Source organism: Salmo trutta, unplaced genomic scaffold (assembly GCF_901001165.1).
Source record: "Salmo trutta unplaced genomic scaffold, fSalTru1.1, whole genome shotgun sequence".
NCBI lineage: Eukaryota > Metazoa > Chordata > Actinopteri > Salmoniformes > Salmonidae > Salmo > Salmo trutta.
In genome coordinates this window covers 608,531-635,000 of record NW_021822406.1, presented here as the reverse complement: position 1 = coordinate 635,000, position 26,470 = coordinate 608,531, and the positions used below count along the sequence as shown (strand labels likewise).

At 43.0% G+C, this 26,470-nt stretch overlaps 1 protein-coding gene across 1 annotated transcript; it reads left to right on the top strand.

The window, feature by feature from the left end:
• Positions 1–16,388: 16,388 nt before the first annotated feature.
• Positions 16,389–26,127, top strand: LOC115182227 (voltage-dependent calcium channel gamma-3 subunit-like). Its single transcript, XM_029743851.1, has 4 exons — positions 16,389–16,602; positions 25,021–25,104; positions 25,231–25,371; positions 25,538–26,127. The coding sequence occupies exons 1-4, from the start codon at positions 16,389–16,391 to the stop codon at positions 26,125–26,127; spliced, it is 1,029 nt and encodes a 342-aa protein (XP_029599711.1).
• The last annotated feature ends 343 nt before the right edge of the window (positions 26,128–26,470 follow it).

The following is a 26,470-nucleotide window of genomic DNA, read 5'->3' as shown; positions in this document are numbered from 1 at the left end:
ACAATGACCCAACACACCTCCAGGCTGTGTAAGGGCTATTTGACCAAGAAGTAGAGTGATGGAGTGCTGCATCAGATGACCTGGCCTCCACAATCACCCAACCTCAACCCAATTGAGATGGTTTGCTATGTGTTGGACTGCAGAGTGAAGGAAAAGCAGCCAACAAGTACTCAGCATATGTGGGAACTCCTTCAAGACTGTTGGAAAAGCATTCCAGGTGAAGCTGGTTGATAGTGCTAAGAGTGGGCAAAGCTGTCATCAAGGGGGAGGGTGGCTGCTATGAAGAATCTCAAATATAAAATCTATTTTGATTTAACACTTTTTTTGGTTACTACATGTTTCCATACAATGTAGAAAATAGTACAAATAAAGAAAAACCCTTAAATGAGTAGGTGTGTCCAAATTTTTTACTGGCACTGTATATACATCTTATAACATTCTACACAATACCATTACCAGAACAGCCCCATTCAACAGCAAACTAGCTAATGCAAACCCAGCCAGCCAGCCACACCAAGCCTTCACCCACACCTCTAATCCTGACAACTGTTAGTCTACTAGCTCCCATCAACATGGACTGTACCAACATCACAACCACCCCTCTGTTCCTGCTGCACGGTTTAGTTTAACCCAACAGAACCAGAACCAACTCCACCTGGAACCAACTGGTCTGAAGAGGTTTCAAGAGGAGCCAGGAGAGACTGGTTCTCTTCCAGAATGTTCTTCCATCACTCTGTTTGGACTCTGAGCTGTCTGGCCTGTTCACTATGTAGTGGTAACCGTGGGAGATGGCTAAAAGCAGAGACATGTATTTACAGAGATGGGCCAGCTTCCAGAATGTTGAATATTGTTCTAATTCTAGATATTCACTTAGAGAGCACTGTTTAAATATTCCCAATGTAATGTTAATGGAGATCTAACATGACTGTTACAGAACGTTGTAGTGTCATGTAAATACATCATTCTAGACATTCTATTCCCCATGTAATGTTAATGGGGCGCTAACAACTCTAAATACATGGCTCTGGTCTAAAAGCAGTGCACTATATAGTCAGTAGGGCGCCATTCAGGACGTGACCTATTACGTGTTTGTTTACGTGTTCTCTTCTTCAGCCTGTAACGTGACGTTATGACCATTCCATAACATGTATGAGCAAACACGTGTGACACCTTGGTCTCACATCCCAGTGTTTCTAGAACTCATATCTTAGTGTTCCAGAACTCATATCTTAGTGTTCTAGAACTCATATCTTAGTGTTCCAGAACTCATATCTTAGTGTTCTAGAACTCATATCTTAGTGTTCTAGAACTCATATCTTAGTGTTCTAGAACTCATATCTTAGTGTTCCAGAACTCATATCTCAGTGTTCCAGAACTCATATCTCAGTGTTCTAGAACTCATATCTTAGTGTTCTAGAACTCATATCTCAGTGTTCCAGAACTCATATCTTAGTGTTCCAGAACTCATATCTCAGTGTTCTAGAACTCATATCTTAGTGTTCCAGAACTCATATCTCAGTGTTCTAGAACTCATATCTCAGTGTTCCAGAACTCATATCTTAGTGTTCCAGAACTCATGCTCCAGTGTTTCTAGAACTCACGTCTTAGTGTTCTAGATTAGAACTCATGGTGTCCCAGTCTTTAGAACACGTCTGGTCTTCCAAACTCGATGCAAAAAAAACTGTCTGACAGAGAGAAGTGAGATCTGATCTGTAGACTGCTGCAGTGCCGGTCTCTCTCTGTCCCTCTTCCTCTCTGTTGCCCTCTCTCTCTGTCCCTCTTCCTCTCTCTCTCTCTCTCTCTGTCCCTCTTCCTCTCTCTCTCTCTCTCTGTCCCTCTTCCTCTCTGTTGCCCTCTCTCTCTGTCCCTCTTCCTCTCTCTCTCTCTCTGTCCCTCTTCCTCTCTGTTGCCCTCTCTCTCTGTCCCTCTTCCTCTCTCTCTCTCTCTCTCTGTCCCTCTTCCTCTCTCTCTCTCTCTCTGTCCCTCTTCCTCTCTGTTGCCCTCTCTCTCTGTCCCTCTTCCTCTCTGTTGCCCTCTCTCTCTGTCCCTCTTCCTCTCTGTTGCCCTCTCTCTCTGTCCCTCTTCCTCTCTCTCTCTCTCTGTCCCTCTTCCTCTCTGTTGCCCTCTCTCTCTGTCCCTCTTCCTCTCTCTCTCTCTCTGTCCCTCTTCCTCTCTGTTTGCCCTCTCTCTCTGTCCCTCTTCCTCTCTCTCTCTGTCCCTCTTCCTCTCTGTTGCCCTCTCTCTCTGTCCCTCTTCCTCTCAGTTGCCCTCTCTCTCTGTCCCTCTTCCTCTCTCTCTCTGTCTCTCTTACCCTTCTTCGTGTGTGTGTGTGTGTGTGTGTGTGTGTGTGTGTGTGTGTGTGTGTGTGTGTGTGTGTGTGTGGTGTGTGTGTGTGTGTGTGTGTGTGTGTGTGTGTGTGTGTGTGTGTGTGTGTGTGTGTGTGTGTGTGTGTGTGTGTGAGGTTAGCGCTGTTCGCTAGTCCGGTGTGTGTGGTTTTTTCTAATCCGTGAAACCAGCTTCACTACGCATGCCTTTAGAGCTAGCTAACCCCCCCCCCCCATAATATTAGGAGCCCTTAGTTACCAATGAACTACTTGACGGTTGGTAACACTTTACCTAACTACTGAGGGTCAGGGTGGGTTTGACATCACTGCATAACTAACTAGTACCTATATCTATAGTATACTGTGTATATTTACTGATGTATGTGTTCTGTTGGTGTACTATACCTGTATATATCAGTGTTCCCCTGTCCTCATAGACCTCTCGTCTAATGTAGTGCACTACAGAGGGCCCAGGGTGTTCTGTTGGTGTACTATACCTGTATATATCAGTGTTTCCCTGGTCTAATGTAGTGCACTACAGAGGGCCCAGGGTGTTCTGTTGGTGTACTGTACCTGTATATATCAGTGTTCCCCTGGTCTAATGTAGTGTACTATAGAGGGCCCAGGGTGTTCTGTTGGTGTACTGTACCTGTATATATCAGTGTTCCCCTGGTCTATGGTAGTGCACTACAGAGGGCCCAGGGTGTTCTGTTGGTGTACTGTACCTGTATATATCAGTGTTCCCCTGGTCTAATGTAGTGTACTATAGAGGGCCCAGTGTGTTCTGTTGGTGTACTATACCTGTATATATCAGTGTTCCCCTGGTCTAATGTAGTGTACTATAGAGGGCCCAGGGTGTTCTGTTGGTGTACTGTACCTGTATATATCAGTGTTCCCCTGGTCTAATGTAGTGCACTACAGAGGGCCCAGGGTGTTCTGTTGGTGTACTGTACCTGTATATATCAGTGTTCCCCTGGTCTATGGTAGTGTACTATAGAGGGCCCAGTGTGTTCTGTTGGTGTACTGTACCTGTATATATCAGTGTTCCCCTGGTCTAATGTAGTGTACTATAGAGGGCCCAGTGTGTTCTGTTGGTGTACTATACCTGTATATATCAGTGTTCCCCTGGTCTAATGTAGTGCACTACAGAGGGCCCAGGGTGTTCTGTTGGTGTACTGTACCTGTATATATCAGTGTTCCCCTGGTCTAATGTAGTGTACTATAGAGGACCCAGGGTGTTCTGTTGGTGTACTATACCTGTATATATCAGTGTTCCCCTGGTCTAATGTAGTGTACTATAGAGGACCCAGGGTGTTCTGTTGGTGTACTATACCTGTATATATCAGTGGTCCCCTGGTCTAATGTAGTGTACTATAGAGGGCCCAGGGTGTTCTGTTGGTGTACTATACCTGTATATATCAGTGGTCCCCTGGTCTAATGTAGTGTACTATAGAGGACCCAGGGTGTTCTGTTGGTGTACTATACCTGTATATATCAGTGTTCCCCTGGTCTAATGTAGTGTACTATAGAGGGCCCAGGGTGTTCTGTTGGTGTACTATACCTGTATATATCAGTGGTCCCCTGGTCTAATGTAGTGTACTATAGAGGACCCAGGGTGTTCTGTTGGTGTACTATACCTGTATATATCAGTGGTCCCCTGGTCTAATGTAGTGTACTATAGAGGGCCCAGGGTGTTCTGTTGGTGTACTATACCTGTATATATCAGTGGTCCCCTGGTCTAATGTAGTGTACTATAGAGGACCCAGGGTGTTCTGTTGGTGTACTATACCTGTATATATCAGTGTTCCCCTGGTCTAATGTAGTGTACTATAGAGGGCCCAGGGTGTTCTGTTGGTGTACTATACCTGTATATATCAGTGGTCCCCTGGTCTAATGTAGTGTACTATAGAGGACACGGGGCCATTTCAGACTCACTTTTTGTGTGTATAAAGGTGGTAGCAGTCTTCCAGTCAGATAATTGTGTTCTATTGGTGCTCTAGTTTTATAACCCCGCCCCCTTTTTCCTAATTTAGGGCGTGGTTACAATGTGGGTGACTCTTCACCCGTCTCTCTGTAACCAATAGCACGCCCGGCAGTAGTCTCTGTCACCCGGAATTAGTAGAAGTATTAAGCTGCCTGCTTAATCAAATCCCCTGGGAATGGGGCAAAGGTTTTCCCAGGGTGCATCTGGCTAACGAAGAGGAAGATAAACAACAGGAGAAATGGAACCGAAACAGATTTAAACTATGCAACATGGAAATACAAACAACAACAGAAAGAGACAATGATGGACATATGAGGAAATGAACAGGCGGGGAGGGCGTGAAGGGGACGGAGGTCATTCTAAGGTCACGTGTTGCATGCCCTGTGTGTGACTGTCATGTCATGTGACTTGAGACATTCTCATGTTATTATACAACACCTGGCGTTTGACAACACACTGTCTGGTTCTCATGTTATTATACAACACCTGGTGTTTGACAACACACTGTCTGGTTCTCATGTTATTATACAACACCTGGTGTTTGACAACACACTGTCTGGTTCTCATGTTATTATACAACACCTGGCGTTTGACAACACACTGTCTGGTTATTATTCAACATCTGGTGTTTGACAACACACTGTCTGGTTCTCATGTTATTATACAACATCTGGCGTTTGACAACACACTGTCTGGTTATTATACAACACCTGGTGTTTGACAACACACTGTCTGGTTATTATAAAACACCTGGTGTTTGACAACACACTGTCTGGTTATTATACAACACCTGGTGTTTGACAACACACTGTCTGGTTCTCATGTTATTATACAACATCTGGTGTTTGACAACACACTGTCTGGTTATTATACAACATCTGGTGTTTGACAACACACTGTCTGGTTATTATAAAACACCTGGTGTTTGACAACACACTGTCTGGTTATTATACAACATCTGGTGTTTGACAACACACTGTCTGGTTATTATACAACATCTGGCGTTTGACAACACACTGTCTGGTTATTATACAACATCTGGCGTTTGACAACACACTGTCTGGTTATTATACAACATCTGGTGTTTGACAACACACTGTCTGGTTCTCATGTTATTATACAACACCTGATGTTTGACAACACACTGTCTGGTTCTCATGTTATTATACAACACCTGGTGTTTGACAACACACTGTCTGGTTCTCATGTTATTATACAACATCTGGCGTTTGACAACACACTGTCTGGTTATTATACAACACCTGGTGTTTGACAACACACTGTCTGGTTATTATAAAACACCTGGTGTTTGACAACACACTGTCTGGTTATTATAAAACACCTGGTGTTTGACAACACACTGTCTGGTTATTATAAAACACCTGGCGTTTGACAACACACTGTCTGGTTATTATAAAACCCCTGGTGTTTGACAACACACTGTCTGGTTATTATAAAACACCTGGCGTTTGACAACACACTGTCTGGTTATTATAAAACACCTGGGGTTTGACAACACACTGTCTGGTTATTATAAAACACCTGGCGTTTGACAACACACTGTCTGGTGAGACATGTTATCATGTTATTGTCATGCAGCTCTAAACCACGAAGCAGCAGGTTTAGTTCAACTCGGGATAAGCGGTCACATGGAAGTTGCTTTTTAAGCCAGGTATGTTTCTATGTCAACGAATCCCCCAGATATTATATTAACTTTTTTATTAAAAAACATTTTTTACAGGAAATTAGCTTTAAACTGCAACATATTGTCACAGCTTTCTGAAGGATCGGGCCAAAATGCAGCGCGTTCATAGTTCCACATCTTTTTATTAATCGTGAAACTAAATGCAATACACCAACCACTTTAAATAACAAAACAACAAAAGCCGTAACACAGAGCAGGCAAACACTACTCAAAAATTACAACCCACGAAATACAAAAGGAAAACCCCCTACATAAATATGATCTCCAATTAGAGACAACTCGAACCAGCAGTCTCTAATTGGAGATCATCCCAATAACCCCCAACATAGAAATCTAGAAAACCCACATAGAAACAGAAAGCAAGAAAACCACCCAAAACACCCCCTGTCACGCCCTGACCACTCTACTATAGAAAATGACCCCTTACAAGGGTCAGGACGTGACACATATTCTCTCAGCCTCATGGCAAAATGTGTAGAATAGCAGGAAATTATCTCAGGGATTGTTGAAAGTCAGGACAATCCTTGTCCAGCAGAGAAACTTTATTTTTATTGTTGAAAAAAATATATTTTGTTGCATTATTTGAGCTAAACATTTACATTTAGGGGGTATTTTATCAGGAAAAGAATAGTTTTATGAAATTTCTAAAAAAGTTGAATATTATTCATTTCCATGTTAGTTTTATGCCTGGAAATGCCCTTTTCCAGAACAAAGGATCCAAATTTTAAACTACAAAAAAAGTGTTTAAAAAAAAGGCAAAAATAGGTATTAACTGAGAAATGATCGTATGTAGCCCTCTGTGACTTTGAAGAATATTTATCTCAAAACTGTGATTCCTAAAAGATGTGTCTGGAGATTTGGTCGGCTCTCTCAGATTTGTCTAAAATCCTAAATGAATCAGGAATGAGCAGGGACAGCTCTACCATAAGGACCCCTTATTCATGTCCTCATTACATGTAGTGCCGCAAAACTACTCATGGTCTGGAAAGTTCTCTACTTGTCATAGATTTAAACAAACAATATTGAAATCGCCATAGATAACCACCCATAAACTGTCATCTGCATCTGCCTGATAGAATTAGAATTAGTGTTAATATATTTATATTTAATTAGGTTTTAGTCATTAATCAACTGAGAAAAACTAAATTGCTACTGTGTATAGCACTTGAAAGAAGAAGAAAAACTCCGTAAAATAACAACTCTGTCATATTTTGGTGTAACGTGTAACTCCGTCAGAGTGCTGAAAGATCTAATAGAATGGTGATGTTTTTATTGGGGATTTTCAAATAAATAGTTTTCCATATTTTACTAATGTTTGTATTGAACTATATATCTGCTGCGTTAGACCTAAAGGATAATGTTTGCTTCATAAATTTTATTTTACAATGCATTCGGAAAGTATTCAGACCCCTTGACTTTTTACACATTTTGTTACATTACAGCCTTATTCTAAAATGGATGAAATAGTTTTTTCCCCCTCATCAATCAACACAATACCCCATAATGACATCACAATACCCCATAATGACATCACAATACCCCATAATGACATCACAATACCCTATAATAACAAAGCAAAAACAAGTTTTTATAAATTTGCGCAAATGTATAAAAATATCAGAAACTCAAATATCATATATATATATATATATATATATATATATATATATATATAAGTAATCAGACCATTGACTCAGTACTTTGTTGAAGCATCTTTGGCAGTGATTACAGCCTCGAGTCTTCTTTGGTATAACGGTACAAGCTTGGCCCACGTGTATTTGTGGAGTTTCTCCAGCTTTTCTCTGCAGATTCTCTCAAGCTTTGTCGGGTTGGATGGCGAGCGTCGCTGCACAGCTATTTTCAGGTCACTACAGAGATGTTCGATCGGGTTCAAGTCCAAGCACTGGCTGGGCCACTCAAGGACATTCAGAGACTTGTCCCGAAGCCACTCCTGCGTTGTCTTGGCTGTGTGCATAGGGTCGTTGTCCTGTTGGAAGTTGAACCTTCGCCCAAGTCTGAGGTCCTGAGCGCTTTGGAGCAGGTTTTCATCAAGGATCTTTCTGTACATTGCTCCGTTCATCTTTCCCACAATCCTAACTAGTCTTTCAGTCCTTGCTGCTGAAAAACATCCCCACAGCATGATGGTGCCACCACCATTCTTCACCGTAGGGATGGTGCCAGGTTTCCTCCAGACGTGACGCTTGGCATTCAGGCATTCAACCCCGAAACACTAAACAAACACCTCTCTCAAAACAGAACATAGCCCAACAAACTCCGAAACACTCTAAACAAACACACCCCTGCCACGTCCTGACCAAACTACAATAACAAATAATCCCTTATACTGGTCAGGATGTGACACAGAGTCCCTTAGGTGCCTTTTGACAAACTCCAAGCGGGCTGTCATGTGCCTTTTACTGAGGAGTGGCTTCCGTCTGGCCACTCTACCATAGAGGCCTGATTGGTGGAGTGCTGCAGAGATGGTTGTCCTTCTGAAAGTTTCACCCATCTCCACAGAGGAACTCTGGAGCTCTGTCAGAGTGACCATCGGGTTCTTGGTCACCTCCCTGACCAAGGCCCTTCTCCCCTGATTGCTCAGTTTGGCCAGACGGCCAGCTCTAGGAAGAGTCTTGGTGGTTCCAAACTTCTTCCATTTCTTGGGGAACTAAAATGTCACAGAATCTTTTTTGGTACCCTTCATCAGATCTGTGCCTCGACACAATCCTGTCTCGGAGCTCTACGGACAATTCCTTCAACCTCATGGCTTGGTTTTTGCTCTGACATGCACTGTCAACTGTGGGACCTTATACAGACAGGTGTGTGCCTTTCCAGATCATGTCCAATCAATAGAATTTACCACAGGTGGACTCCAATCAAGTTGTAGAAACATCTCAAGGATGATCAATGGAAACAGGATGCACCTGAGATCAATTTCCAGTCTCATAGCAAAGGGTCTGAATACTTATGTAAATAAGGTATTTAATTTATTTAAAAAATGTAACCTGTCATTATGGAGTATTGCATGTAGATTGATGAGGACATTTTTCATTTTAATACATTTTAGAATATGGCTGTAGCATAACAAAATGTGGAAAAAGTCAAGGGGTCTGAATACTTTTCTGAATGCACTGTATGTTCTGGAATCTAGAACAACATGCCATAATGCTAAATAAATTAATCTTGGAGCCTTTAATAAGTTTCCTCTGTATATCCTGTTATACTGTTATATCCTGTTTCACATCCGGGTTACAAGAACATCAAAAGGCAGAGTTGCAAAGAAAAATAACTTAGTTATATAAAAAAAAGTAATACAGCTATAACTGGCTATAACAACTGAAGAATAATAACTTAGTTATATAAAAGTAATACAGCTATAACTGGCTATAACAACTGAAGAATAATAACTTAGTTATATAAAAGTAATACAGCTATAACTGGCTATAACAACTGAAGAATAATAACTTAGTTATATAAAAGTAATACAGCTATAACTGGCTATAACAACTGAAGAATAATAACTTAGTTATATAAAAGTAATACAGCTATAACTGGCTATAACAACTGAAGAAGAATAACTTAGTTATATAAAGTAATACAGCTATAACTGGCTATAACAACTGAAGAATAATAACTTAGTTATATAAAAGTAATACAGCTATAACTGGCTATAACAACTGAAGAATAATAACTTAGTTATATAAAAGTAATACAGCTATAACTGGCTATAACAACTGAAGAATAATAACTTAGTTATATAAAAGTAATACAGCTATAACTGGCTATAACAACTGAAGAATAATAACTTAGTTATATAAAAGTAATACAGCTATAACTGGCTATAACAACTGAAGAAGAATAACTTAGTTATATAAAAGTAATACAGCTATAACTGGCTATAACAACTGAAGAAGAATAACTTAGTTATATAAAAGTAATACAGCTATAACTGGCTATAACAACTGAAGAATAATAACTTAGTTATATAAAAGTAATACAGCTATAACTGGCTATAACAACTGAAGAATAATAACTTAGTTATATAAAAGTAATACAGCTATAACTGGCTATAACAACTGAAGAAGAATAACTTAGTTATATAAAAGTAATACAGCTATAACTGGCTATAACAACTGAAGAATAATAACTTAGTTATATAAAAGTAATACAGCTATAACTGGCTATAACAACTGAAGAAGAATAACTTAGTTATATAAAAGTAATACAGCTATAACTGGCTATAACAAAAACAGAAATGAGTCCTGGAGCCTTTAATAAGTTTGGAGATTTGTTTTACACATTTAAATAATCTAATGTTAGAATTAAACAATCAAGGCCTTTAAAAAACACTTGTTGGACAACAAACTTATTTTTCTGAAAAGATGTTTAAAAAATAATAGGCTGTTGTTGTTCCTTTACTTCCCAGGTGTCCGACTCATTCCACGGAGGGCCGGTATGTCTGCAGGCCTTCTTGATTTAATCATTAAGGTCACTCATTCCACGGAGGGCCGGTATGTCTGCAGGCCTTCTTGATTTAATCATTAAGGTCACTCATTCCACGGAGGGCCGGTATGTCTGCAGGCTTTCTTGATTTATTCATTAAGGTCACTCATTCCACGGAGGGCCGGTATGTCTGCAGGCCTTCTTGATTTATTCATTAAGGTCACTCATTCCACGGAGGGCCGGTATGTCTGCAGGCTTTCTTGATTTATTCATTAAGGTCACTCATTCCACGGAGGGCCGGTATATCTGCAGGCCTTCTTGATTTATTCATTAAGGTCACTCATTCCACGGAGGGCCGGTATGTCTGCAGGCTTTCTTGATTTATTCATTAAGGTCACTAATTCGTAAAGAACTCCACTCACCTGGTTGTGTAGGTGTTAATTGAATGAGTTGGTCACCTGCTCTACATGGTGTGATAGCTGATACTCTATCAAAATATAACTTGTTAAAAACAAGTCCATGGTGGGATAGCTGATACTCTATCAAAATATAACTTGTTAAAAACAAGTCCATGGTGGGATAGCTGATACTCTATCAAAATATAACTTGTTAAAAACAAGTCCATGGTGTAATAGCTGATACTCTATCAAAATATAAAAACAAGTCCATGGTGGGATAGCTGATACTCTATCAAAAATATAACTTGTTAAAAACAAGTCCATGGTGTGATAGCTGATACTCTATCAAAAATATAAAAACAAGTCCATGGTGTGATAGCTGATACTCTATCAAAATATAAAAACAAGTCCATGGTGGGATAGCTGATACTGAGCGCTAAAACGGCAACGTTTTCTCTCAGCCTCTCGGCAAAACGTGTTAAAAACACTGAACAAAAAATATAAACTATAAACGCAACAATTTCCATAGGTTTTACTGAGTTGCAGTTCACATGAGGAAATCAGCCAATTGAAATGAATTCATTAGGTCCTATTGGATGGATGTCACATGACTGGGCATACAGATATGCGTCTGTTGGTCACAGATACCTTCAAAGAATTGAACTCACAACGGGCCTCAGGATCTCGTCGCTGTAGTTGTTTGCATTGAAATTTCCATCGATAAAATGCAATTGTGTTCGTTGTCCGTAGCTTATGCCTGCCCATACCATAACCCCACCGCCACCATGGGGCACTCTGTTCACAACGCTGACATCAGCAAACTGCTCGCCCACACGACGCCAGACACGTGGTCTGCGGTTGTGAGGCCGGTTGGACGTACTGCCAAATTCTCTAAAACAACATTGGAGGTGGCTTATGGTAGAGAAATGAACATTCAATTCTCTGGCAACAGCTCTGGTGGACATTCCTGCAGTCAGCATGCCAATTGCACGCTTTCTCAAAACATGAGACATCTGTGGCATTGTGTTGTTTGACAAAACTGCACCTTTTAGTGTGGCCTTTTATTGTCCCCAGCACAAGGTGCACCTGTGTAATAATCATGCTGTTTAATCAGGCTCTACACGGGGAGGGGAGGAGATGGGAGAGGAGGAGACGGAAGGGGAGGAGATGGGAGGCAGGGGGAGGGGAGGAAGGGAGAGGAAAGGAGAGATACCACACACAACGGAGACCACACAACAGAGACCACACAACGGAGACCACACAACGGAGACCACACAACGGAGACCACACAACGGATGCCACACAACGGAGACCACACAACGGATGCCACACAACGGATGCCACACAACGGAGACCACACAACGGAGACCACACAACAGAGACCACACAACAGATGCCACACATCAGAGACCACACAACAGAGAACACAAAAGAGACCACACAAAAGAGACCACACAACAGAGACCACACAACGGATGCCACACAACGGAGACCACACAACGGAGACCACACAACGGAGACCACACAAAAGAGACCACACAAAAGAGACCACACAACAGAGACCACACAACAGAGACCACACAAAATAGACCACACAAAATAGACCACACAAAATAGACCACACAACAGATGCCACACAAAATAGACCACACAACAGAGACCACACAACAGAGACCACATAACAGAGACCACACAACGGAGGCAGAGCAGCAGCTGTAATTTGTGGACTGCAACTGCGGTAGCTTCATTCTCCCAGACAGAACTGGACTGTGGCAGTGGACTACTGGCAGTGGACTACTGGCTGTACTGGCTGTGGACTACTGGCTGTACTGGCTGTGGACTACTGGCTGTGGACTACTGGCTGTACTGGCTGTGGACTACTGGCTGTACTGGCTGTGGACTACTGGCTGTGGACTACTGGCTGTACTGGCTGTGGACTACTGGCTGTACTGGCTGTGGACTACTGGCAGTGGACTACTGGCAGTGGACTACTGGCTGTGGACTACTGGCTGTGGACTACTGGCTGTAGACTACTGGCTGTACTGGCTGTGGACTACTGGCTGTGGACTACTGGCTGTGGACTACTGGCTGTACTGGCTGTGGACTACTGGCTGTACTGGCTGTGGACTACTGGCTGTGGACTACTGGCTGTACTGGCTGTACTGGCTGTGGACTACTGGCTGTGGACTACTGGCTGTACTGGCTGTGGACTACTGGCTGTACTGGCTGTGGACTACTGGCTGTACTGGCTGTGGACTACTGGCTGTGGACTACTGGCTGTGGACTACTGGCTGTGGACTACTGGCTGTACTGGCTGTGGACCTAGTACTGGCAGTGGACTACTGGCTGTGGACTACTGGCTGTACTGGCTGTGGACTACTGGCTGTACTGGCTGTGGACTACTGGCAGTGGACTACTGGCTGTGGACTACTGGCTGTACTGGCTGTGGACTACTGGCTGTACTGGCTGTGGACTACTGGCTGTACTGGCTGTGGACTACTGGCTGTGGACTACTGGCTGTACTGGCTGTGGACTACTGGCTGTACTGGCTGTGGACTACTGGCTGTACTGGCTGTGGACTACTGGCAGTGGACTACTGGCTGTGGACTACTGGCTGTACTGGCTGTGGACTACTGGCTGTACTGGCTGTGGACTACTGGCTGTGGACTACTGGCTGTGGACTACTGGCTGTACTGGCTGTGGACTACTGGCTGTACTGGCTGTGGACTACTGGCAGTGAATGATCCTTGGACAGTTTTGTGGTTTCACTTCTCAAACCTTAATTTATCTAGGATATCCAGCCTTCCAGATAACATCTATTTTTGTTCAAAAGGGACCTGGATAAAAAAAGGATATTTTATTTAATGTGTTGTCTTTCTATCTATGCTAAAGCGCTGAGTCAGTTTGTGGTGAGTTTAATGTGTTGTCTTTCTATCTATGCTAAAGCGCTGAGTCAGTTTGTGGTGAGTTTAATATGTTGTCTTTCTATCTATGCTAAAGCGCTGAGTCAGTTTGTGGTGAGTTTAATATGTTGTCTTTCTATCTATGCTAAAGCGCTGAGTCAGTTTGTGGTGAGTTTAATATGTTGTTTTTCTATCTATGCTAAAGCGCTGAGTCAGTTTGTGGTGAGTTTAATATGTTGTCTTTCTATCTATGCTAAAGCGCTGAGTCAGTTTGTGGTGAGTTTAATGTGTTGTCTTTCTATCTATGCTAAAGCGCTGAGTCAGTTTGTGGTGAGTTTAATATGTTGTCTTTCTATCTATGCTAAAGCGCTGAGTCAGTTTGGTGAGTTTAATATGTTGTCTTTCTATCTATGCTAAAGCGCTGAGTCAGTTTGTGGTGAGTTTAATATGTTGTCTTTCTATCTATGCTAAAGCGCTGAGTCAGTTTGTGGTGAGTTTAATATGTTGTCTTTCTATCTATGCTAAAGCGCTGAGTCAGTTTGTGGTGAGTTTAATGTGTGTCTGTGACAGGCTGTGAATGGGTCTGACAAGACAGAAACGGTAATGGTGAAGAGGAGAGAGTTTGGGTGTCCCGGGATGCTGTTAACTGGAGAGAGGTTGGGTGTCCCGGGATGCTGTTAAACTGGAGAGAGGTTGGGTGTCCCGGGATGCTGTTAAACTGGAGAGAGGTTGGGTGTCCCGGGATGCTGTTAAACTGGAGAGAGGTTGGGTGTCCCGGGATGCTGTTAAACTGGAGAGAGGTTGGGTGTCCTGGGATGCTGTTAAACTGTAAAGATACACAGAGTGTTAAACTGGAGAAAGGTTGGGTGTCCCGGGATGCTGTTAAACTGGAGAGAGGTTGGATGTCCCGGGATGCTGTTAAACTGTAAAGATACACAGAGTGTTAAACTGGAGAGAGGTTGGGTGTCCCGGGATGCTGTTAACTGGAGAGAGGTTGGGTGTCCCGGGATGCTGTTAAACTGGAGAGAGGTTGGGTGTCCCGGGATGCTGTTAAACTGGAGAGAGGTTGGGTGTCCCGGGATGCTGTTAAACTGGAGAGAGGTTGGTTGTCCCGGGATGATGTTAAACTGGAGAGAGGTTGGGTGTCCCGGGATGCTGTTAAACTGGAGAGAGGTTGGGTGTTCCGGGATGCTGTTAAACTGGAGAGAGGTTGGGTGTCCCGGGATGCTGTTAAACTGGAGAGAGGTTGGGTGTCCCGGGATGCTGTTAAACTGGAGAGAGGTTGGGTGTCCCGGGATGCTGTTAAACTGGAGAGAGGTTGGTTGTCCCGGGATGATGTTAAACTGGAGAGAGGTTGGGTGTCCCGGGATGCTGTTAAACTGGAGAGAGGTTGGGTGTCCCGGGATGCTGTTAAACTGGAGAGAGGTTGGGTGTCCCGGGATGCTGTTAACTGGAGAGAGGTTGGGTGTCCCGGGATGCTGTTAAACTGGAGAGAGGTTGGGTGTCCCGGGATGCTGTTAAACTGGAGAGAGGTTGGGTGTCCCGGGATGCTGTTAAACTGGAGAGAGTTTGGGTGTCCCGGGATGCTGTTAAACTGGAGAGAGGTTGGGTGTCCCGGGATACTGTTAAACTGGAGAGAGGTTGGGAGACCCGGGATGCTGTTAACCTGGAGAGAGATTAGGAGACCCGGGATGCTGTTAAACTGGAGAGTGGACCCTCACCGGGATGAGTTTTTAGCCCTTTCATGACACATCAATCCCTGAAAAACATATCATTTTTATGTAAACCAATAATGATTAATATAAAGGAAGTGGACCACTCCAAACCAATAATGATTCATATAAAGGAAGTGAACCTCTCCAAACCAATAATGATTAACATAAAGGAAGTGGACCTCTCCAAACCAATAATGATTAACATAAAGGAAGTGGACCTCTCCAAACCAATAATGATTAACATAAAGGAAGTGGACCTCTCCAAACCAATAATGATTCATATAAAGGAAGTGGACCTCTCCAAACCAGTAATGATTCATATAAAGGAAGTGAACCTCTCCAAACCAATAATGATTAATGTAAAGGAAGTGAACCTCTCCAAACCAATAATGATTAATATAAAGGAAGTGAACCTCTCCAAACCAATAATGATTAATATAAAGGAGGTGGACCACTCCAAACCAATAATGATTCATGTAAAGGAAGTGGACCTCTCCAAACCAATAATGATTAATGTAACGGAAGTGAACCTCTCCAATCCAATAATGATTCCTTTAAAGGAAGGGAACCTCTCCAATCCAATAATGATTCCTTTAAAGGAAGGGAACCTCTCCAAACCAATAATGATTAATGTAAAGGAGGTGGACCACTCCAAGGCACCTCCCACTCTGGACTTAGAGCTTCACATTCTCTCTGAGTGAGGATGACGGAGTCACTCATTCCCATCGTTCCTCTAAAGAAGAGAATGCCTGGGACTATAACTAAGAAGCCGTAAGAAAGAGGAGATGCAGAAGAAGGATTTAAAAGTTGTTGTGAAACTAGAAACTCCCGCTAAACGCTGTTTTGAAGCCTGGACTATAAAGAAAGTACAGAAAGCCTTTATGAAGGCTAGCAGTGGACTGTAACTTCCTTTGCCGTGATGAAGTTGTGTAACCGGGGAGCGCTGATGCTGGTGACCACGGCGTTATCCTTCATAGCGTTCAGCCTGATGACCATCGCAGTGGGAACGGACTACTGGCTGTACTCCCGGGGCGTCTGCCGGTCCAAGACGTCGCTCCATGACAACGAGACCATCCGCAAGAACGAGGTGGTGATGACGCACTCCGGGCTCTGGCGCACCTGTTGTCTCGAAGGTGACTGTTAACGGGTTGTTTGTTTTGATTGATTGGATTGGATCTTTTGGTTACGGGTTTAAAGTACAACTATTGCAGTTTGGATCAGTTTTAAGTGTTGATTTGATTGGATCTTTTGGTTAAGAGTTTTAAACGTGTGTGTGTGTGTGCGTGTGTGTGTGTGTGTGTGTGTGTGCTGGTCACCGATGGTGTCCGGATGGGTCTGGCTCTGCTTTTGATTCCGTAGAGTTTAACACAACCCAGTCTACATTAGAACAACCAAGTAACATAGGGAACACACCCACTCCACTGGGCACCGACATCAGTTCGACGTCCAGTTATGATTTACGTTTGGTTGAGTTGTCAATTTACCGTTTATCAACATGAATATAATTGGATTTCAGTTACAAGTTGGGTGAAAAAAAATAGGAATGATGACTTTTTGAAAATCCAAGCAGTTTCCCACGTCGTCACATTGATTGGTTTATTGTTTTAAGATGTGGAAACAACGTTGATTTAAAAACAAATGTGCCCAATGGGACAACCAGACACACAAATCAAATCAAAATGTATTTGTGACATGGGCCGAATACAACTGGTGTAGACTTTACCGTGAAATGCTGCTTACGAGCCCTTCACAACGATGCAGAGTTTCTAAATGAAATTGGGACACTAGAGGAATTAAGTGGTTAACACACCAGAATGGAGCTGCGGTGGCTCCTTGACTTTTTACACATTCTGTTGTGTTAAAAAGTGGGATTCTAATCCATAATGACCAAGCGCAAACAGTTTTTTAGATATTTTTGCAAATTAAAAATAAATAAAGAGATACAGTACCAGTCAAAGGTTTGAGAACTCATTCAAGGGTTTTTCTTTATTTTTTATATTTTCATTGTAGAATAATTTTTAATATCTACATTGTAGAATAATAGTGAAGACATCCACACTATGAAATAACACATATGGAATCATGTAGTAACCAAAAGAGTGTTAAACAAATCTAAATATATTTTAGATTTGAGATTCTTCAAAGGAGCCACCCTTTGCCTTGATGACAGCGTTGCAAACTCTTGGCATTCTCTCAACCATCTTCACCTGGAATGCTTTTCCAATAGTCTTGAAGTAGTTCCCACATATGGTGAATACTTGTTGGCTGTTTTTCCTTCACTTTGCGGTCCAACTCATCCTAAACCCTCTCAATTGGGTTGAGGTCGGGTGATTGTGGAGGCCAGGTCATCTGATGCAACACTCTATCACTCTGCTTGGTCAAATAGCCCTTACACAGCCTGGGGGTGTGTTTTGGGTGTGTGGAGGTGTGTTTTGGGTCATTGTCCTGTTGAAAAACAAATGATAGTCCCACTAAACAGATGGAATGGTGTATCGCTGCAGAGTGCTGATCTGCCCTGCGGTTGGAACCAAAAATCTCAAATTTGGACTCATCAGAGTTCAAATTTCCACTGGTCTAATGTCCATTGCTTGTATTTCTTGGCCCAAGCAAGTCTCTTCTTCTTATTGGTGTCCTTTAGTAGTGGTTTCTTTTCACCAATTCGACAATGAAGACCTGATTCATGCAATCTCCTCTGAACAGTTGATGTTGAGATGTGTCTGTTACTTGAACTCTGTGAAGCATTTATTTGGTCTGCAATTTCTGAGGCTAGTAACTCAAATTAACTTATCCTTTGCAGCAGAGGTAACTCTGGGTCTTCCTTTCCTGTGGCGGTCCTCATCAGAGACAGTTTCATCATAGCGCTTGATGGTTTTTGCTACTGCACTTGAAGAAACTGTCAAAGTTCTTGACATTTTCCAGATTGACTGACCTTCATATCTCAAAGTAATGATGGACTGTCATTTTTCTTTGCTTATTTGAGCTGTTCATTCCATAATATGGACTTGGTCTTTTACCATATAGGGTTATCTACTGTATACCAACCCCACCTTGTCACAACACAACGGATTGGCTCAAACACGTTAAGGAGGGGAAAAAATCCACAAATTAACTTTTAACAAGGTACACCTGTTAATTGAAATGCATTCCAGGTGACTAGCTCATGAAGCTGGTTGAGAGAATGCCAAGAGTGTGCAAAGCTGTCATCAAGTCAAAGGGTGGCTACTTTGAAGAATCTCAAATATATTTGTTTAACACTTTTGTTTTGGTTATTACATGATTCCATATGTGTTTTTTCATAGTTTTGATGTCTTCACTATTATTCTACAATGTAGAAAATAGTAAAAAAAATTAAGAAAAACCTCTTGACTGAGTAGGTGTTATAAAACTATTGCATCATCTGTGGATCTGTTGGTTCCTCTCTTGTCCAGGTGGGTGAGGGCAGTGTGGAGTGTGATTCAGATTGCATCATCTGTGGATCTGTTGGGGCGGTATCAGAATTGAAGTGGGATGATGTGTGTTATAACCAGACTTGTTTTTGTACCTTTATTTAACTAGGTAAGTCAGTTAAGAACAAATTCTTATTTTACAATGACGGCCAGGGAACAGTGGGTTAACTACCTTGTTCAGGGGCAGAACTACAGATCTTTACCTCGTCAGCTCAGGGATTCAATCTTTCAACCTTTCGGTTACTAGTCCAACGCTCTAACCACTAGGTTACCTGCCACCCAGTTTCAAAGCACTTCATAATTACAGATGTGATGTGCCTACAGGGCGATAGTCATTTAGGAAGGCTTCTTTGGAGCTGTTAAGGACAATGATGGTCAGCTTGATTAGAGACCAGGAGAGATTGAAAATGTCCTTGAAGACACTTGGCATGTTTTGAGAACGCCCCCTGGTATTGTGTCTATTCTAGAGGCGAAAGAAACGCACACCTGTTTAGGAGAGGTGCTGGCTAGCAGAGTAGAACACCTGTTTAGGAGAGGTGCTGGCTAGCACAGTAGAACACCTGTTTAGGAGAGGTGCTGGCTAGGGGAGTAGGACACCTGTTTAGGAGAGGTGCTGGCTAGGGGAGTAGGACACCTGTTTCGGAGAGGTGCTGGCTAGGGGAGTAGAACACCTGTTTAGGAGAGGTGCTGGCTAGCGGAGTAGAACACCTGTTTAGGAGAGGTGCTGGCTAGCACAGTAGAACACCTGTTTAGGAGAGGTGCTGGCTAGCACAGTAGAACACCTGTTTAGGAGAGGTGCTGGCTAGCACAGTAGAACACCTGTTTAGGAGAGGTGCTGGCTAGCACAGTAGAACACCTGTTTAGGAGAGGTGCTGGCTAGCACAGTAGAACACCTGTTTAGGAGAGGTGCTGGCTAGCACAGTAGAACACCTGTTTAGGAGAGGTGCTGGCTGGCACAGTAGAACACCTGTTTAGGAGAGGTGCTGGCTGGCACAGTAGAACACCTGTTTAGGAGAGGTGCTGGCTGGCACAGTAGAACACCTGTTTAGGAGAGGTGCTGGCTAGCACAGTAGAACACGTAAAAGATAAAGGAGAGCCGCACACTGTAGGAGCTCAGATGCAAAAATATTTATGTCCAACGTTTCGACAGACAAGCTGTCTTCATCAGGGTATAATAATTCTGTCTATTCTGACACACAACACAGAAACACACAATACACAACACACACACACACACACCGCACATATAACACACACACACTCTAATGTTTGCTGACCTCTATCTGTTAAACATCGAAGTGGTTTAATGAGTGGACACACTGTTAAAGGACATCAATGGTGTGTGTGTGTGTGTGTGTGTGTGTGTGTGTGTGTGTGTGTGTGTGTGTGTGTGTGTGTGTATTGAGGACCATTGAACAGTTGACAGCCCCTTTGGGGAAGATCACTCCAGGACTTTTAGTGCTCTGCTCTGACCTGGCAGTTGGCAGATGTAACTATCAGAATAAAGGAAACATTAACATATTAAGTGTCTTAACAGGGCGTTGGACCACCAGCCAGAACAGCTTCAATGCTCCTTGGCATAGATTCTACAAGTGTCTGGAACTCTATTGGAGGGGTTTAACACCATTCTTCCACCAGAAATTCCATCATTAGATGGGATGTATACCTGTATGTAGTACTATTAGTACTATATATATGTTATAGTATGTTGGATGTATACCTGTATGTAGTAATATTAGTACTATATGTATGTTATAGTATGCTGGATGTATACCTGTATGTAGTAATATTAGTACTATATATATATGTGTGTGTGTTATATTAGGCTGGGATGTGTACCTGTATGTAGTAATATTAGTACTATCTATATGTTATAGTATGTTGGATGTATACCTGTATGTAGTACTATTAGTACTATATATATATGTATATATGTGTGTGTGTGTGTTATATTATGCTGGGATGTGCATGTTATATTATGCTGGGATGTGTAGCTGTATGTAGTAATATTATTACTATATATATGTTATAGTATGTTGGATGTATACCTGTATGGAGTAATATTAGTACTGTCATGACGTGGCCCTCTTTGGGTATAGCGAGTGCCTTCCCCCTCTCTCTCCCTCTTACACCCAGGCTCTGTTATCTCAGGTTGTAAATTCCTAGAGGAGACTCTCCTCAGGGCCAGGCAGTATAGCAAGCAGAAAGAGACACATAGAGAGAACAAAGGAACTTCTTCTACATCACAGAACTTGAGAACTGAACAATATCCATGTTTTGGAGTATGTGTAAACGGTCGGTGGAGAAACCAGCTACGACCCGGTCCGTTTTGTTTTATGATTGAGAGAATTGTATTTCTGTTTAAAGTCATTGGCCCGCCCCATGAGCACAGACATCAATCTGGCGTCATGGGACAGCCCTTTTATACTGTTACGAATATAACCCTCAGCTGAAGGAATTCCCTTCAGACCATGCGTACCTCGATCACAGAGGGGGCGAAGGTTTGAGTAGAGACTATAAAAACTTCAGTATAAGCTAACGTGTAATGGTCGCTGAAACTCTGAGACTATCGATTCTGACAGAATAAGAGCAAATCTTCAATACTAATTACTAGTCTGCAGCTAGAAGTTATGTCGACCTGAAATGCGAAGACCGACAACTGCCGAAACATCTATCTATAAGAACATTTCTGAATGGGACTCTGAAGTATCCATTCTAACAACGAAAGACTTCATGGGAGAGAGAGAGACTTTGAACCTTCCAACAGAAAGACGGATGATTCCAACAGAGATCACGAAGACACACTGAGCGTAAATATATAATGATTGCAATTATTCCTGAATGAGTGAGCGTTCATGTGCAAAGGATTAGCATTTTGTCATGACATTGCCCTCTTTGGGTTTTCTATGCCCCATCCCCCTACCTCTGTCTCCCACACCCAGGCTCTGTGAGAGCGGTCGTAAATTCCTAAAAGAATGTCCTGCCTCATGGCCACAGTTTTGAGACAGAGTGGGTTTCATAGAAAGAACCAAGGGGTTCTCCCACCTCACAGAATTGGAGAACTGAACAATATTTATGTTCTGGAGAAGGTATAAAAGATCGGTGAAGAATCCAGCTACGAACTGGTCCATTTGGTACAATTTTGTGAAGCTCATGAGAGACAATACGGCCACATTACCATGGCGCTGTTTATATAATAGCCTCAGTTGTGAGACTTACATATAATGGTTGTGTGTATATATATATGAGAGAGAGAGAGAGAGAGAGAGAGAGAGAGAGAGAGAGAGAGAGAGAGAGAGAGAGAGAGAGAGAGAGAGAGAGAGAGAGAGAGAGAGAGAGAGAGAGAGAGAGAGAGAGAGAGAGAGAGAGAGAGAGAGAGAGAGAGAGAGAGAGAGAGAGAGAGAGAGAGAGAGAGAGAGAGAGAGAGAGAGAGAGAGAGAGAGAGAGAGAGAGAGAGAGAGAGACTCTCCAACAAGGATCCCAACGACACACTGAGCGTAAATATATATTGATTGCAATTGTTCCCGAATGAGTGCGCGTTCATGTGCAAAGGATTAGCATATCAATTGTTATAATTATCAACTCTTGTCTAACAAGCCGCCATGCCGGCGGCTTGTTAGACAACAAGCACCACTAGGGCACATCCCCTATCATTTCCTTGTAACCATATCTACTGTCTGTTTGTTTGTTTATGCATTTCTGTGATTATTTAGTTAGTTAGTAAATAAATGATTAAGACAATTGATGTATGGATGATTCATAGTGACGACTGGGTTCATGCAGATAACCAACAATTTAACACGTTTGGAATGAGACTGATGTGAGGTAAAGAAGAATTCATTATTTAGAAGACTAATTGATCAGATATTAAAATATCTGAAAAGTTATATTAGTAAAATTATAACTTTGTAATCTGAAGATTTTCCTTGGTGCCCAGACTTCCTAGTTAATTACATTTACATGATTAGTTTCATCACGTAATAATAATTACAGAGAATTGATTTGATAAAATAACAGTCTTCACTTTAATGATGCCAAAGACACGACAATACTATATATATATATATATATATATATATATATATATATATATATATATATAGTGAGGGAAAAAAGTATTTGATCCCCTGCTGATTTTGTACGTTTGCCCACTGACAAAGAAATGATCAGTCTATAATTTTAATGGTAGGTTTATTTGAACAGTGAGAGACAGAATAACGACAAAAAAGTCCAGAAAAACGCATGTCAAAAATGTTATAAATTGATTTGCATTATAATGAGGGAAATAAGTATTTGACCCCTCTGCAAAACATGACTTAGTACTTGGTGGCAAAACCCTTGTTGGCAATCACAGAGGTCATATGTTTCTTGTAGTTGGCCACCAGGTTTGCACACATCTCAGGAGGGATTTTGCCCCACTCCTCTTTGCAGATCTTCTCCAAGTCATTCAGGTTTCGAGGCTGACGTTTGGCAACTCGAACCTTCAGCTCCCTCCACAGATTTTCTATGGGATTAAGGTCTGGAGACTGGCTAGGCCACTCCAGGACCTTAATGTGCTTCTTCTTGAGCCACTCCTTTGTTGCCTTGGCTGTGTGTTTTGGGTCATTGTCATGCTGGAATACCCATCCACGACCCATTTTCAATGCCCTGGCTGAGGGAAGAAGGTTCTCACCCAAGATTTGACGGTACGTGGCCCCGTCCATCGTCCTTTTGATGTGGTGAAGTTGTCCTGTCCCCTTAGCAGAAAAACACCCCCAAAGCATAATGTTTCCACCTCCATGTTTGACGGTGGGGATGGTGTTCTTGGGGTCATAGGCAGCATTTCTCCTCCTCCAAACACGGCGAGTTGAGTTGATGCCAAAGAGCTCCATTTTGGTCTCATCTGACCACAACACTTTCACCCAATTGTCCTCTGAATCATTCCGATGTTCATTGGCAAACTTCAGACGGGCATGTATATGTGCTTTCTTGAGCAGGGGGACCTTGCGGGCGCTGCAGGATTTCAGTCCTTCACGGCGTAGTGTGTTACCAATTGTTTTCTTGGTGACTATGGTCCCAGCTGCCTTGAGATCATTGACAAGATCCTCCCGTGTAGTTCTGGGCTGATTCCTCACCGTTCTCATGATCGTTGCAACTCCACGAGGTGAGATCTTGCATGGAGCCCCAGGCCGAGGGAGATTGACAGTTCTTTTGTGTTTCTTCCATTTGCGAATAATCGCACCAACTGTTGTCACCTTCTCACCAAGCTGCTTGGCGATGGTGTTGTAGCCCATTCGAGGCTTGTGTAGGTCTACAATCTTGTCCCTGACATACTTGGAGAGCTCTTTGGTCTTGGCCATGGTGGAGAGTTTGGAATCTGATTGATTGATTGCTTCTGTGGACAGGTGTCTTTTATACAGGTAACAAACTGAGATTAGGAGCATTCCCTTTAAGAGTGTGCTCCTAATCTCAGCTCGTTACCTGTATAAAAGACACCTGGGAGCCAGAAATTTTTCTGATTGAGAGGGGGGTCAAATACTTACTTCCCTCAATAAAATGCAAATCAATTTATAAAATGTTTTACATGCGTTTTTCTGGATTTCTTTTGTTGTTATTGCTCTCACTGTTCAAATAAACCTACCATTAAAATTATAGACTGATCATTTCTTTGTCAGTGGGCAAATGTACAAAATCAGCAGGGGATCAAATACTTTTTTCCCTCACTGTATATATATGTTATAGTATGCTGGGATGTATACCTGTACGTAGTAATATTAGTACTATATATATGTTATATTTGGCTGGGATGTATACCTGTATGTAGTAATATTAGTACTATAGATATTTTCTCTGTGAAGGGACGTTCAGAGGGCTGTGTACAGAAACCCCTGGACACCTCTGTTCTCTGTGAAGGGACGTTCAGAGGGCTGTGTACAGAAACCCCTGGACACCTCTGTTCTCTGTGAAGGGACGTTCAGAGGGCTGTGTACAGAAACCCCTGGACTTCTCTGTGAAGGGACGTTCAGAGGGCTGTGTACAGAAAGCCCTGAACACCTCTGTTCTCTGTGAAGGGACGTTCAGAGGGCTGTGTAAAGAAACCCCTGAACACCTCTGTTCTCTGTGTAGGGACGTTCAGAGGGGTGTGTAAAGAAATTGATTATTTCCTTGAGGATGCAGACTATGAACAGGATGCTGCGGAATACCTACTGAGTGAGTACACATGCACACACACACACACGCACACACACACACACTGAATTTTGAGTGTAATTCTGACTTTTCTCTCTTTTTGTGTGTGTATGTCTCTCTGTGTGTGTGTATGTGTGTCTGTTGAAGGAGCAGTGAGAGCCTCCAGTATATTCCCCATAATGAGTGTAGGTCTGTTGTTTCTGGGAGGAGTGTGTGTGGCCGGCAGCGAGTTCTACAAGACACAACACAACGTCATGCTTAGCGCCGGGATACTGTTCGTCTCCGCAGGTCATCTCTCTCTCTCTCTCTGTGTCTCTGTCTCTGTCTCTGTCTCTGTCTCTGTCTCTGTCTGTCTCTGTCTCTCTCTCTCTGTCTCTGTCTCTCTCTCTGTCTCTCTCTGTCGCTCTCTCTCTCTCTCCTACATCTCAGCTAACTCTCTCTCTCCTCTCTCCAGGCCTCAGTAACATCATTGGCATCATCGTCTACATCTCGGCTAACTCTGGCGACCCGGGTCAGAGCGACAGTAAGAAGAGTTACTCCTACGGCTGGTCCTTCTACTTCGGGGCGTTGTCCTTCATCTTGGCTGAGATGGTGGGCGTTCTGACAGTCCACGTCTTCATAGAACGCCACCGCCAGCTCCGTACCCGCGGTCGCCGCTCCCTCACCAAACCCCCTCTGTTCCGCTCCGCGTCCTACTACAGCCGTTACAACCGCTACAGACGCCGCTCCAGTTACCGCGGCAACGTGGACTCTCGTCACTCGATATCGTCGGCGGGGCAGCTGCGACCTCGTGACCCCTCGCCGTTGCCGGCGGCCCTGTCGGTGTCAAAGGTTGTCGCCGCGGGGCCAGCGGGGTCGGAGTTCACCCTGTTCACGTTGGCCCCACACAAACTAACCCCGCCCAACAACAAGATGGCAGCTGCCACAGGAGGAGGAGGGGTGGATGTCGCGAGGAGCGTTTTCCTGTCACCACTGACAAGCAAGCCCAACAACAAGGACATGTTGCCTAGCAATGCTGCCAACAGGAGGACAACACCTGTCTGAGAGAGGGAGGGAAGGAAATAGAGAGAGAGAGAGAGAGAGAGAGAGAGACAAGGGGGGAGGATGAGCAAATGGGAGTGAGGAATAGAGGGAGGAGTGGAGGAAGGGAGGGTAAGGGAAGTATGGAGAGAGAGAAAGGAGAAGAAGAACATGGATTGTTGAGTCCTACTCTGACAGGATGGAACACTACCTCTGTCTGATGACCGTAGAACAGACAGGATGGAACACTGCCTCTGTCTGATGACCGTAGAACAGACAGGATGGAACACTACCTCTGTCTGATGACCATAGAACATTTACAACACTCATATTACTGTGCAGAACAGTATAGAATTGATCTGTCTGT